At 48.8% G+C, this 14,492-nt stretch overlaps 2 protein-coding genes across 13 annotated transcripts in view; both read right to left on the bottom strand.

Moving 5' to 3' along the window:
* Nucleotides 1-840: 840 nt before the first annotated feature.
* Nucleotides 841-4,437, bottom strand: CNPY2 (canopy FGF signaling regulator 2). Its single transcript, XM_007129367.2, has 6 exons — nucleotides 3,911-4,437; nucleotides 3,179-3,291; nucleotides 2,914-3,029; nucleotides 1,877-2,080; nucleotides 1,619-1,715; nucleotides 841-1,003 (listed from the first exon to the last, which is right to left on the bottom strand). Exons 2-6 carry the CDS (start codon nucleotides 3,264-3,266, stop codon nucleotides 960-962), a joined length of 549 nt encoding a protein of 182 aa, XP_007129429.1. The 5' UTR covers nucleotides 3,267-3,291; nucleotides 3,911-4,437; the 3' UTR covers nucleotides 841-959.
* Nucleotides 4,438-4,824: 387 nt separating this feature from the next.
* PAN2 (poly(A) specific ribonuclease subunit PAN2) overlaps nucleotides 4,825-14,492 on the bottom strand; it is a 15,450-nt gene continuing 5,782 nt past the window's right edge. For 3 of the 12 annotated variants that reach the window (XM_028483091.2, XM_007129370.4, XM_055082045.1), the window contains 20 exons: nucleotides 13,873-14,140; nucleotides 13,113-13,455; nucleotides 12,813-12,909; nucleotides 11,292-11,411; nucleotides 10,961-11,080; nucleotides 10,557-10,685; nucleotides 10,230-10,429; nucleotides 9,741-10,119; nucleotides 9,428-9,526; nucleotides 9,238-9,311; nucleotides 8,984-9,131; nucleotides 8,407-8,550; nucleotides 8,216-8,275; nucleotides 7,905-7,995; nucleotides 7,134-7,291; nucleotides 6,890-7,033; nucleotides 6,579-6,758; nucleotides 6,358-6,451; nucleotides 5,870-6,067; nucleotides 4,832-5,515 (listed from right to left, as the gene is read on the bottom strand). In XM_028483091.2, the coding sequence (XP_028338892.1) occupies nucleotides 5,481-5,515; nucleotides 5,870-6,067; nucleotides 6,358-6,451; nucleotides 6,579-6,758; nucleotides 6,890-7,033; nucleotides 7,134-7,291; nucleotides 7,905-7,995; nucleotides 8,216-8,275; nucleotides 8,407-8,550; nucleotides 8,984-9,131; nucleotides 9,238-9,311; nucleotides 9,428-9,526; nucleotides 9,741-10,119; nucleotides 10,230-10,429; nucleotides 10,557-10,685; nucleotides 10,961-11,080; nucleotides 11,292-11,411; nucleotides 12,813-12,909; nucleotides 13,113-13,455; nucleotides 13,873-14,140 (3,081 nt within the window). In that variant the 3' untranslated portion in view covers nucleotides 4,832-5,480. Of the gene's footprint in view, nucleotides 5,516-5,869; nucleotides 6,068-6,357; nucleotides 6,452-6,578; nucleotides 6,759-6,889; nucleotides 7,034-7,133; nucleotides 7,292-7,904; nucleotides 7,996-8,215; nucleotides 8,276-8,406; nucleotides 8,551-8,983; nucleotides 9,132-9,237; nucleotides 9,312-9,427; nucleotides 9,527-9,740; nucleotides 10,120-10,229; nucleotides 10,430-10,556; nucleotides 10,686-10,960; nucleotides 11,081-11,291; nucleotides 11,412-12,812; nucleotides 12,910-13,112; nucleotides 13,456-13,872; nucleotides 14,141-14,492 lie in introns of those variants that run through there. The other 9 variants (XM_028483094.2, XM_007129371.4, XM_007129373.4 and 6 more) reach the window with 8 other exon arrangements.

The following is a 14,492-nucleotide window of genomic DNA, read 5'->3' as shown; positions in this document are numbered from 1 at the left end:
GTGTTTAAGAATCTCTTCAAAGAAGGTATCCTTTATATTTTCATCCCTATGCCCCAGTACAGAATCTGTACACACAGAAAATGGGGACACACTTATGGTCCACATTGACAATGGCTAGTGATAGAGATGATAAAGGTAGGTATACTTTACTGTTGCTTTGGCATCAAATCTGAAAGCTTAGGCCAGCAAGCAAGGCCTTTCCTTAAATAACATTCCTTACCTCATTTCTCCCTATCTGATAAAGCCCTTACTTTTCAGCTGAGCTGATCACATCCATTTGCCCTTTCCTGTATGCTCTTGCTGATCCCTCCATCTGGAAGGGTAGGGAGGGTCCTTTCCTTAAATAACATTCCTTACCTCATTTCTCCCTATCTGATAAAGCCCTTACTTTTCAGCTGAGCTGATCACATCCATTTGCCCTTTCCTGTATGCTCTTGCTGATCCCTCCATCTGGAAGGGTAGAAAAATCCATTTCCTTCAGGACTGAGCTCCATCTTACTTTATGTTTCATCAGTATGAATACAAGTAATTTCTAGAATCCTATACTACCATACACTTATTCATGTTCCCTAGCTTATTCATAGAGGTTCCTCTTCTCACTATAATTAGACTCTAAACACATCATACTGAATAAGCACTGAATAAATGCTTATCTAGTTTGTGAGTCCAGCAGGAATCTCAGATAACAAAAGAATGAAAGCTTCAGGCTCCTCCTACCTTAGCGCTATACCATTCCCAAAGCTCTTCCTTCCCTTCCCTTTTCTTTCCTGTCTGGAATCTCCTATTTTCAAGCCTAATTGAAGGGCCAATTCTGGGCATGAAAAGAAAACACGGTTCATACTTTTGGTTTCATATTTTTTCAGTTCATTTCAGTAAAAACATAATATAAAAGGCATTGCCACCCTCTCCCCTCCTGGGGGTGATCCATCAAGCTTGTCAGTCTGGGCTGCTCCAGTGGTTCATAGCTCATCATGCGATATGTGCAGGGCATGGTCACATAGATCTGCAAATAGCACATGACAGTTTCAAAGAAAATGCCACTCTCATACTGATATATGCCACTATCAAGAAAGTATCCCAAAACAAACTGACACACACACCGACCACCATTTTTCAGAGCATATGCTTTTTTTTTCTTTTTTTTCCCAAGATTTTTTGATGTGGACCATTTTTTTAAAGTCTTCATTGAATTTGTTACAGGATTATTTCTGTTTCATGTTTTGGTTCTTTGGCCTTGAGGCATGTGGGACTCTTCGCTCCCTGACCAGGGATCGAACGCACACCCCCTGCACTGGAAGATGAAGTCTTAACCACTGGACCGCCAGGGAAGTCCCCGGAGCATATGCTTTTAAATGACAAAACATTCCCACCATCCTCTCACCAGTATCTCACTCAGGTGAGGGAGCCACAAATTCTGAAAGCCAACAGGAAAAGAATGGAGAGGAACAACCCAAGTCCCTAAGCCATAAGTAATGGAAGCCAACTCTTGAGCTAACATCAGAGGTTGGAGGAGGGGGTATTAGGGGGGTGTTGGAGGAGCGGGGGTGGGACACATACTAGAGAATGTGCCAGGTTCCACAGGGATGTGAGGACAGAAGGTAAAGTGGGAATAGCTTACCTGTTCGCTTACTACAAAGTTTGTCTTTAACATTGTCAGCCTCTCGGGAAAAGAATTCAATGAGTTCATCCTCGTATTCCTCCACAATGCTCTCACACTGTCAACCCAAGGGAGAAAGGAGTGAGAGAAGACAGCAAGGGAAGCCTCTGGTCTCCACCTCCAGAGAGGAGGACAAGGACATTAATCCAACTTTCCACTTGGGCTCTCCAGTAATTCCCCTAGTTTCCAAGAACCGGCTACCCACTCAGCATAGCTCACCGCGAACTTGAGGGTGCCACTGATGTCTGAATCAATTCGGATCCCCTGTTGGTCCAGTTCATTGGATTCTCCATTCCGGCCCACTACACGTACGTAGTTCTTGCGGTGGGTGGAAGGGTCAATCTGTTCCCCATACTCCTTCATCCGGTCGCATACCTCCTCTAGCAGCTCTGTGAGGTGGGCCTCTGAGCGAGCATAAGGCACCTAGAAATGTCCTCAGCCTTGGGTCACATTTTTCTACCTCTGTACATTAGTAATTTATATCCTTACTTTTCCCTCCAAATCTAGCTCAACCAACCTATTCTAAAAAGCCTTCCCTAATTTAAAAACAGTATGATTTGTGTAGTTCCAAAGTCCTTTCAAATATGTGATCTTATTTACCTCATTATACAAGCCTAAAAAATAAAATAGATGTCATGAGCTCCAAATTACAGATAAACAACCTCTTTGATTAACCTCAGTCAACTATGTGTTCTCTTCCTTTGAATTCTTTTAATTCTTATGGCTGTAAGGTAATGATTTTCTTTTTTGTATTAAAATGAGGCTAATACCTGCCCTTAATAGGAGGAGAGCATTAACGAGGCAGTATGGGCTTTGAAGATAACAACTATTAAAGCGTTTCACAAGCATCATAACCTTAACATCTCCCAAATGCCCACTGGGTACAGCTTTCTCTGTTATGTTTTCACCTGAAATAAATTTCCTAAATGTAAGGATAAGACCTATTTGTTTCAAATGAATGTTTGTTTGTATACCATACTGCCATAGTGAAAACACAAGTCACTGGATTAAGGATGTGGAGAAGGGGGCTGATCAAGGTTCCCTGTCGGCTAACAACTTCTACAACAGAAATAAAGTATTAGGGTTTCGAGCCAAGGAAGCAAATGCATAGGGTATAAGCCTCCAGCCTCTTCCAAATAAGACAGCCCAATCTTTTAGATACCTATGTGGGTCAATGTTTTCTACATTTCTATTAAACTAAGGTCCCTCTTAATTAGTTAGAATGAGCTATTTTATTTGGGGGAAGAATCAGTTACCTCCACCACTGACTGGCTGCCATCTGGATTGATTCGGAAAGAGCCCATCTGAATGGTCTTCTTGGGATCCACCTGGGCAATTTCCCACTCTAGTTCATCCACCAGAGCCCTGCAAGCTGGTGCAAGGCGGGGCAGGGGGTGGGGAGAGAAAGGAATCAACCCAGGGACTTCCACTCATCCTTCTCCCAGGCCTTGGATCCCATGCCCTCCAAGGCTCTATCTTCCCCACCCACTCTTCCTCCCATTTCTTCTTTTGTGCCTTTACCTCCACAGTGTAGATCCTGGCTCCTCCGGGCCCAGACAGCTCCCAGCAGGGCCCCCAGAAGCAGGGCCAGCAAACCCCAGCCCTTCATCTTTAGCGCAATGGGGTTGCTCCACCTGGGTTTGTATTGGAATAAAGCATAGGTGTGAGGAGCCAGCTCCATTCTCCCCTGTACCTCGCCCCCCCCACACACACCCCACCCCCACCCCCGCCCAATCCTTCATCCCAAGGCCTACAAAGGCCTCAGTGTGATCTGGCTCTGCTTTCCAGGAAATGGCCCGGACACAAAGGGGCTCCTCTGTTCCGGCGCTCGAGGCCCCGGAGGCTCCGGGGCGGTGGGTGAGAGCGCTGAGCTCGAAACTTGGGGCTTAGCCCCAGACACTACGTCGACAGGTGAGGCCTTAGATGTTGGTACTTAAGCGTCCGCTGCCTAGGATTCACAGGGCTATGTGACAGCCATGGGTTGGTGGCTAGGATTAAGCAAGGACGACAGGCACAGAGGAGCTGCTGGCAAGGAGAGTAGCTGATTCTGGCCAGGAGGTAGCGAGGTGGCTGGCTGGCGAGAGGAGCACTCAATAACTAGGGCCTATTTGGACCCAGCACCGAAGACTGCTGCACCCCCACCTCCAGCCTATAAGCTATTCCCCGTGCGGGCCAGCCCCCTTTCTAAAGACCCCACCACTGCCTTCGATCCAGTGCAACCCCGACCCTCAGTGCCACTCGCATCCGTCCCACCTCTGCTCCCAGGGCCGCCGCCGTGGCCCAGGCGCTGGAAGACAGCCGGACTCTCACTTTAGCTCCCGACCCTAGCACCTGGCTGCGGGGAAGCGGGGCTGTCCAGGATTCTCCAGAGCGCTCCTGCGCTTTCCAGACACGGGGTGCCCCGGCGGCTGCCTGAGCCAGCTCCTCGAGCTCTAAGTGGACGCCTAAGCAGGTCTCAAACGCGCTACAGTACGAGTCCCACACTAGAGACCGACCCCAAACCCGCCCCTCTAAACTCTCGCGCGAACAGGCAGCATAAGAGCGGCTCCCAGGCGGCAAGGACCCCGGTGGATCGCAGGACCCAGACTTGCGTGGCGAGCAGCTCCACGTGACCACCGTGGGGGGGGGGCGGTCAGCCGAAGAATAGGAGTGGCTTGAAGCAGAGTCAGAGCCTGACGTGGTGCACGGAGGCGGTCAGGCTCGCGCGTGCCAATCTAGGTGGGCTCGGACCTTCAAAAAGAAAGGTGTGCTGCTAGCCAGTGAGAAGCCCTGGTTTCAATACCCAGAAAACTACATCTCCCAGGAAGCACTGCGGCACCACACATTCTCTATTCGTAGCTACAGATTTTAAGATATCCTGGGACCTGTAGTTTGTCAGTTCTCCAACTCCCCTTTTACACGTAACGGGGAAACCATACTTGTACGTCTTAAAAGAACCCGACCTTAGGGTTCCAGGCAGCCACAGCAAAGACCTAACGCTGCCCAGGAAAGGCATTCTCCTCCAATATCCTAAATTTTGGACTCCAGAGTTTTACCTTCATTTCTGGGTGGAAATTTGAAAGCCTTAGTTTTTTCCAGTTGTAATAGAAAGCCAACACAAAGGAGAGGAGAGCTGAAGTCAGAGAACCCCACACGCACACATTTCTAATGAGACAGATGACACTCAATAATATCTTTGTTTTTATTTTATAAAACATGCAATTTAAGACAAAATTTTTAAAAAATAACAAGAAAACAAAACCTGGGATAGGAGAGTGGATGGAAGACAGATGCTTCTCAGCTGTCAACAGGAGTGAAGCCAGCAGCGAAGCTTTGTTAGGACCCAAAGGCCCTTTCGGCAATAATAATGTTGGCAACACTGGTTTGCTTGGGACCACCAGACTCTAAATGCTGGCCCCCTCCAGGCAACCCTCAAGCAGTCAAGACTTAAGCTAGGTCTTGAGCTATTGTTGTATCCTGTCATTGTCCGGGACTTCAGTACTTAGCCAACTAGAAAATGAGAGTTTTGGTTCCAGGAGCTTCTTTGCCTGGGCATTAATTACCCAGGATATTTATTAAGAACATGAATTACTTTCCATCTGGGTCAATTCTAGACTCTGTTTCTGGCCCACTATTTTGCAAAGGATGAAAAAGGAATCTGGCTCCTAGACCCTTTGCAACAGTTCTGCTGCATTCCAGTTCTATTAATAGCACCATCTGTAGACCCTGAGCAAGTCCAATTCTGGAAGTAGACAGGGTATAGCCAACTTGGGAAGCCATCTCCCACTTCTAGGGCCACAGAAAACTGAAGGGAGAGGGCACTGTTCGTTGGGGGAGGGGGAGGTCAGAGCGCCAGCACTGAAGAGAAGACAGCTGTATCTGTCAGAGACAAAACGAAGAGCATTGACTTTTAAGATGAGTGGAGAAAAAGCACCTGGGACACTTCTTATGAAGGAAAAATGCAAGAGGAAAGAGGGCATGGAACTGCCCCAAACATTTTAGAACTGGGCAAGAAGAGGTTAGGACCAATAGAGAGTTTCAATAATAAAATCAATTTCACTGAATGTTTTGAGGATTAAGTGCTTTGTAAACTGTTAAGTGCTTTACATTACAACCTGTTGGGGTGGTACTGTTGTTAACATCATCATCATTCTTATTACGGTGGGTATAATCTTCACATATACAACCAAAACCCACCCAGTCCAGTATCCCCTGTCCCATCCCAGGCCTTACTCTTGGGACTTGTCTGGCCCTCGGGCTCAGGCACCTTCCAGTCCATCTTTCGGCCTTTCTCGTAAAGGCCCTTGAGCACTTTGTGGAAGGACTCAGGCTCAGTGCCATTTTTGCTTAGCTCCAGATACTTTCGGTAAAGCTGAAGGGCTGTGCGGGCATCTTCAATACTGTCATGGGTCTCCCCTTGGATCTTCAGGTCTGGGGGGAAGTAGAGGTGGAATAGTTTGGGGCCTAGCAAAGGGAGGTAAGGACATGTCCTCTACTCACACCCCCAACTCCCAATAAACAACAACAAAAAAAACCTGACTACCCTTAAGGGAAAGAGCCAAACACCAACCCTAGTGCACAGAAGGGATACTGAAGCTAATTAGTAACTCTCATCAGTAACTCTCACCACTAACCCAGGGTCATACCTACTCCCCTTGGCCTCTCACACATTTTCATGCTCTTGCTGACCACAGCAAGGGCTACAAGGCAGAGCAACTCACCCAGAAAGTACCAAGCAAGGAATCGCAGGGAAATCATTCGTTTTCGGGGCATGTGAAATAGATAAACAGTGTCAAGGACTTGGTCCTTGGGCACCTGCCAGGGATAAAAGAGTGGGAGACTGAAGGTAGGGGATCCATAATTTCCCATTTTCCAAAAGCACAATGTATACCCTGGGGGGCCCACACACAAAGAAAGACTCTTAAAAGAGCCCTGCCCGAACCATGAGGTTGATGACCCGGAAGTCCTTCTGCAGACCGTGACCCACAAATTTGACTCCAATGTCTATGAGAAAACGAAGCTTTAAGTAGGTAGACTTTAGAGTTGTGAGGTGCTTAGAGGAAATCTTGGCATCAAGGTCTCCTGGCTTTATCCCTGAGTACTGAGTCAAGTAATCCACCACCTAGGGATAGAGAAAAGGTCAAGTGACCCAGGAAACGAGGTGCACAGTTCCCCCTGCCACTCTTCCCTGGGTTCTAGGGCACTCTATATAAGCACAGGGTCTCTCTCACTTGCATCTCCACATCCTATTACCTGCTCCTGGGTAGAGATGTAGTCATCAATGAAGGGGATACCCTCATTGGGTCCCTGGCCCCTAACGCAGGTAATCCTCGCTACTGACATCTGGCTTGGCTTGATGGTAGACTTGGTGCCATCGCTGCGCAGCTCTGCTTCTTCCTATGTGAGAAGAGTTCATAAGGAAATCAGAGAAATGCTTATGACTCCTAATATCCCCAGAGTTCTGTTCTAACACCCCACCCTTTTTGGTCTTGGTTACCTCATTAAGGGTGACAAACTCAGCGTCCAGGCCCACCAAGTCCCCAACCTGTGGCATCTCATTCAGCATCAGGGGAATAAAGGTCGTATGTGTTTTCCGCTGCTTCCGTGCTAATGAGGCTTCAGCCAGCAGAACACTTGCCTCGATAGGGTTCTTAACTGGAAGGGAGAACCCAGAAGATAGATGGCTGGGGAGAGGGAAGTGACCAGGGGAGGGAAGCCGGAGTGGCTACCAGAGACCAGGTCTACACTGTTATCCCAATAATCAAAGCATGTGAGTAAAAAGATCATGTCTGATGGACAGAGCAGGTAGACGGGAACAGGTCAAATCAGAAAATTATCAGAAAATATGCTAAAAAAAACCCAAAAAAGTTAACAGAGAGGAAGGAATAAGATTCTCACTTTAGACTTTACCTTAGTAAATCCAGAAAAATAAAGTTACAGAGAAACTATGGTTTAAAGGCATCAAAAAGGGACTTAATAAGGAGTTCATCACCAAAAAAAGAGATCTTCACTTGGGGATAAGAATGTTTAGGCTCAAAATCATAACCTTAGCCATTTTGATCGGACTTCCCCCCCATCACCTCTTCCCTCGACACCCTCAGTATCTCCAGATTCTAAATTTAAGGCCTGATGAGCAGGAATTGCTCTACTATCCCTGGAAATATTAACACTGGTCGCCAATCCTAATCTTAACAAGCTATTTCCCAGATCTCTTCCTGAAGACCAATCTAAATTGCCCACACCCTTGGGTTTACACTGTACCACTTACTGTTCAGGTTGTATTTGGAATTAAGATTCCTTTTGATGTAATAAAGGATAGCAGGCACTTTCCAATTCATGTCAAACTGCACAGCTTCATGCTATAAAAGAAAAAGCACTTAATGGCCTACATATATGCCCCTTTTCCCTTTATCCCAAGTCAGAGAAAAGACAGGACTCAGGTGCTATTTTTAGCTCTGCTTTTTATTATTGAGGCCCCATCCCTCCCTCTGAATCTGCCTGGCACTCTCTCAGGCACTGAGGTTAAGGATGCTAAGAAAAAGGGAGATGAAAGGGGGAACGGAATGTATTACAACTAACCTTATCAATAGGTTCAATGAGAAAGTCGTTGAAGAGATACCACTGCTGGTGGGTAACACCCTGTGTGGAGATACAGAGACACAGTGATGCCAAAGTGATGGCTGGAGCATTCTGGCTCAGACTTAAGGACAGACCTGGGACTCCATGTGGCCACCACCAGGAGTGTCCCTGCCCTGTATTACCTCACTCACCTCCTTGCGCTGGTGGTAGGTCTCTCCAACTTTGATGTGAGCCACCAGGCTGCCCCCTGTACGTGAGTCCAGGATGTGTACCACAGTAGCCATCAGGTCATACACATAGACACCATGCTCCTCCTCTGCCCTGGCTGGGCCCCACTGTGAGGGGGGTACCCAGGCTGCTAAGCTAAGTTTAAGGATGAGGAAGGAAGGGGAATGGGGATAGAGGACAGGGAGTTTGGGGTATAGGGATGGGGGACGAGGGTGGGTTCTTTCCATCCTAGCCCATCTATGACTCCCAACACTGAACTGAGTCACTCTGGAAAAGCCCACAACTGGTGAATACTAGGCCTTATTCCCTTTTCTCCCCCTACGTTAAATTCCACCTTCCCCTTGCCTTGCTTCTGCCCCGACCTTCTCTCTTTTTTTTTTTTTGGGCCGCGCCACGCGGCTTATGGGATTCTAGTTCGCGACCAGGGATCGAACTCGGGGCCCCAGCAGTGAGAGCGCCGAGTCCTAACCACTGGACCGCCGGGGAATTCCCGGACCTTCTCTCCCTTATTCCCCCTCCTCTTCCCAGTTTTTCAACAACCTGCATCTCATCCCCATCAGTCCAATTGCAAACATCCAGCCCTTTGTTCTTGGTCATCTTCATTCGAATGGAGAAAGGAAGCCAGACATTCTTCAACTCCTCAATGGAGGGACACATCAGCATGCTCTCTGGACTCCCTAGTTCCTTCCTATCAGGACAGGAGAATTGGAAATTTGTTCTGAGGAGATCTGACCAGTGACAAGAGGAGCCCCTGAGTAGTTCAATCCTTTGACCACTCTACAGACGATACCTACCAATCAGCCAAAGCAAACTCCTTATTCTTGGAGATTTCCCCACCATGCTTCTTTATTGCTATCTTGAAGGCAACCTGAACACAAAGGCGGAAATAGCCAATTCCTCAGGAACATTAATCATATGTGGAAGTCAAAAGAGGGAAGAACTAAAAAGTACTCCTAAAGTCCTGTTTCCAGACTCAGTCCTTACCTCAGCCTGCATTCTCCAGAAATCAGCTTCTTTCAAGCTGTTCACCTCACAATTGATGACAAGAATATCTGGGAGATGGCAGATGTTGCGGGTCTGAATCTGAGAGGATAAAACAAACAAGGAATGGCAGGCGGCCTACAGGGAGAGAAACCTGGACAGGAACAGTTAAGCCTGGATCTGCATCCTCCAGTTGGGGTTCTTCCCACTCCCTATAGATCGCTGGATGGTGGTGCTGACCCAGCCAGTCCCAGATGAGACCATGGCCGAGTCCCCAGCAAGGCAGGACTCTAGTCCAGTGCAACAGCCCACTCACCGTAGGCTGGTACTTTTCACAGTTGTCACACCAGGCCTGTGTATTCTGCTCCAGGCAGATGCTTCGCTTCAGCACCTGAGCAAAGTCACAATTCTTCCCGGTTTTATCTGAGGGGAAACTGGATGCTTCACTCCAGGTCCTCCCTGTACCCACTGTTAGCCCCCCAACACCCTCTCCCTGATGGTACAGGACATCTGGGGGAGCCTTCCCAACCCAGCTGCAGGGTATACCACTGTTGCTACCCTCAGGGTAGGAGAGTGTGAAGAGCAGGGTGGATGAGGCTCGCACAGTTTCACTGCCACAGCGGCAGAGGCTGCAGTTTTCCATCTCACAGCTGAACAGCTGCCCAATGACAGAGTCTCCTGATGAGCAAAAGCTGCTAAGAGTGGGGAGGGCAATATATGCACATTGAGGGAGTTAGGAGACCCTTTAAGTCACAGTGGGGCTTATCATGGGAGCTTTAACTATTCCTGTCCCAATTTTCCATACCTGCCTCCAGCACCTCGATAAGCCTGGGGTACTTCCAGCTCCTGCAAATCTTGATGCAGTTGAGTGAGAATGAAGCGATTCCACCTCTGAATGAGCCTGGCCAGATTGCCCTTGCCTGAAGCCTCATCCGAGTCAGCCAAAATCAGACCAAGGGCCGAGGCCTCAGGAATGGTGCGGAATGCCCGAAGAAAATTACTGCCCTGGAATCCAGGAAGTGTGTTGGTGGAAAAGGGTTGTTTTCTCTTTTGTGGCCATCTGCAGAGTGATGACCCTGCCTACTGTCCACCTCCCTTCCCCTTTTATTGTCCCAGGTCTCCAGGCACTGACCTGACAAGGGTCACCTCGGGAGAGGTCCAACATGTGGAAGAGGAAGCCCAGCTCACATGCTAGGCAGAACTCCTTCTGGCAAAGGTGGTTCTGGATTAGACAGCGAACAGGTTCCAGGAAATAGAGCACCTGGAGGGAAGAGCAGGAGATATGATGCAGACAACTGGTACAGGGAGGAAGAGAGATCGGAAGGTTAAGAGATGGTGGAGAATACAGAGCTGGAGTCCACTGAAGAAGTAGAGATCACAGAGGAGACTTGAAGGCTGAGGGGGCAAGAAAGAATGGTAGAGGAGGCCAAAGTGGACTTGGCTGGGGAGACCTGGAAAAAGACAAGGGGTTGGGGGGCCCACATAGAAAAAGAAAAGCAGTAGCCATGTTCAAATCGCAGGAACACCCAGCCTTACCTGGATCATGCAGTTACAGTAGGCATTGGGGATGTGGGGCTCTAATCCAGCAAACAGCGTCTTATTGTAGTGTTTGAAGTCAAAGTCCTCCAGCCCTAGCTTGGAGTATTTGATAGTCACCTGAAGCAGAAACGGTCTGAGCAAGAGGAAGACACTCTCAGAGTCCCCTAAATCTTTGCAGTAGCCATAACCTTCCCCCAAACCTCTCCTGAGTCCAGAGGGATAGGTGAAGGCTTCTTGAATGAGCCCTTCAATTCTGTCTCATATGACCCCCTTCCCTGGGAACCTTTCCCCACATCCCAGAAGGCCCCTTCCTTGGTATCCCCAGCACCTTGCGGTATTTCTTAGAGACCATGTGGCGATGTGGCTCCTCTTCCCGCCCTATTGGTGACTCAGTGACCTGGCTGAAGCTGTCAAATTCACTGTCAGACTCCTTGAGTCGGTAAGGAATCTAGGGTTTTTAAAAAGAGGTGGCCTCGTTGGATGTATATAATCATCTTTGGTTTCCCCCTACCTTTATTCCAACACTGAAGCTATCATCACCAAGTCCTGAATCTTCTAATTTCATGGGGTTTTCAGCATCCACTGCTTCCTTTTCATTCCCACTGCCATCACCCTACCTCATCACAGCTGGACAATGCCAATGGCTTCCACACTGGGCTCCCCCACGTACACTCTGTCCAGCATGCGCCACCAGACTACCCCACCCAGAATGGCCCTTTCGGTGCATCACTTCTGCTATACACTGGTATGCAAGGCTTCACAACCGGCCCCTTTCCAAACTTCATCTCTCACTGTTTCCCAATACTAACAGCTGCTCCAGCATAGTCCCTGTCAGGCCTTCTGAGACTTCAGTAACACTGTCCTCTCATCTTGAGAGCCTCCCCTGTTACCATCTACTTGCCCGTCTTTCACCTTTCCAGCTCAACATCCACCTCTTTTAGTATTGCCCTCCCTGACCACTCTAGCCCAGAGGACCGTTTTCCCTCTAAACAGCTCTCTCACTGAATGCTTCTAACATTCCTTTAGCATTTAATGATAGAACATAAATAATTTCTGCTATGCACAGGTCTTACCTTCACCAACCAAACACTAAACTTCTTAAGAGCAAGGACCCTATCTTTTATGTCTCTGAACCCTAACACCTAGTATAGTACCGTCAATTCAGTAGGCTTCAAAAAACCTTTACTGACTGACTAAAAGCAAATACTAATGAGAAGGGACTTCCCTGGTGGCGCAGTGGTTACGAATCCGCCTACCAATGCAGGGGACACGGGTTCAAGCCCTGGTCCGGAAAGATTCCACATGCCGCGGAGCAACTAAGCCCGTGCGCCACAAATACTGAGCCTGCACTCTAGAGCCCCCGAGCCACAACTATTGAGCCCACGTGCCACAACTACTGAAGCCTGCGCTCCACAACGAGAAGCCACCGCAGTGAGATGCCCGTGCACTGCAATGAAGAGTAGCCCCTGCTCGCTGCAACTAGAGAAAGCCTGCGCGCAGCAACAAAGACCCAACGCAGCCAAAAATAAATAAATAAACTTTATTTTTAAAAAAACTAGGGGCTTCCCTGGTGGCGCAGTGGTTGAAGAGTGCGCCTGCCGATGCAGGGGACGCGGGTTCGTGCCCCGGTCCGGGAAGATCCCACATGCCGTGGAGCGGCTGGGCCCGTGAGCCATGGCCGCTGCGCCTGCGCGTCTGGAGCCTGTGCTCCGCAACGGGAGAGGCCACAACAGTGAGAGGCCCGCGTACCACACACACAAAAAAAACTAATGAGAACTACTAAAGGAAAAAGATAGGAGAAACACCAATGGCCTGGGATAGGGGCTGACCCTCTCCTCTCTGGACATACCTGATTGCGCAGCCTGGTGCGGGGGTTGGGTGCATAGCCAATGAAGCCCACCTTCTTCATGGTGCGCAGAATCTCTGCATCCACAGGGGGTGCTCGCCTATAATGTAGCATAGTGCTAGGGCTTGAAGGTTGTGGTGTCTGCCCATTCAGCCCCAATCCCCAAGGGACCAGGAAAAAAAAGAAAATACTGAGAGTAGACAAAAATCAGGAAAGAAGTAGAATAATAACAGGGCTTGCAGAGAATCCTGGAATCCTGGCCCTTTCCCCCTCCCTCCTTTTGGCCCAGATGTGAGGTACAACCTGGGAGCTGGAGCGGAGTTGGCAGCAGGCCAATCAGAGAGAAGCGTGTCAGTGGTGAGCGGGACAGGGATGAGGGAAAGAGGCAGCAGGTCCTGGCTCCAGTCCAGAGGAGGCAGTGAGTCCACGAGACAGGGCAAAGCAAACTCGGTCTCACGGGAGTAGGGGTTGAAGGAAGGCTCAGGGGAATCAGTCCAGAGATGCACACAGCCCTCAGAATCCCCAAAGGCGAGGGCCTGCTTGCTGGCTGACACGTCAAACGTCATTAGCAGAGGCCCCACAGGATTCACGTGAAAGATGTCTGCTGGGTTGGCCAGGCCTGTGGGCTCACAAAACTGGCACTGCCCTAGGAGGGAGAAGGAAGCCCACTGAGCCCTGGAAGATGAAAGGGAGCCATCCTTTTATGCCCTTCCTACCCTCTTCCCCTGGTATCAAGCAAAGATGGGCCCCAAATCCATTCCTAGAGATAACAGAAAGTACCATCTGATGCCTTCCCATAAACCACAGGGAGGTTTGCTACCCAGCAAAGGACAGTTCTAAAGTTGTTTTGTCTCCTCTACCTATATTTTTTGCATATGTGTTCTTCACACTCAGGGAGAAAATAAAAGCTCTAATCTCTTACCAAACCTAAGTGAGACCCTGAGACCCCTCAGAAAGGTTACTTTTTCCCCAACAAAGAAATTCCAGGGAGCACACTCCTTCTCGTGCCTAGTTCCCCTTCACTCATCGACTCCTCCTACCCCATCCTACATCCCCTTCATACCTGACTGGGAGATGATAGCAAGACGAGAAGTATACGTAGGGATGAAGCGTAAGAAGGCAGGATCCACATGAACTTGAAGTGGGGTGATGGCACGCATCATGCGTAGATCATACACCTTGAGGAAACGGTCACAGGCCAGGCCGGTGAGGCGGCTGGAGAAACCACAAGTGGCTAGCAGGTTGCCGTGCACATCAAAATCCGACAGACTCCCTGAGAAGGCATCAAACTCATGCTCCACCTTAAAAGTACGGAGGTCTCGCAGGGAAACCTGAAGAAGAGAGAACTTGGTCATCTGCCAACGCTGCTATCAGGAAGAGGACCTGCCACCTACCCAACCTTGTGAGGCCCCTACCCAAAGAACTACGGCTCTACATAAAAAGAAATGAAACTGAGTTATTTGTAATGAGGTGGATAGACCTGGAGTCTGTCATACAGAGTGAAGTAAGTCAGAAGGAGAAAAACAAATACCGTATGCTAACATATATATATGGAATCTAAGAAAAAAAAATGTCATGAAGAGATTAGTGGTAGGACGGGAATAAAACACAGACCTACTAGAGCATGGACTTGAGGACATGGGGAGGGGGAAGGGTAAGCTGTGACGAAGCGAGAGAGTGGCA

The sequence above is a fragment of the Physeter macrocephalus genome, unplaced genomic scaffold, assembly GCF_002837175.3.
Source record: "Physeter macrocephalus isolate SW-GA unplaced genomic scaffold, ASM283717v5 random_6, whole genome shotgun sequence".
NCBI lineage: Eukaryota > Metazoa > Chordata > Mammalia > Artiodactyla > Physeteridae > Physeter > Physeter macrocephalus.
Note: the sequence above shows the minus strand (reverse complement) of the source record. Positions and strands in the feature narration are given on the sequence as shown.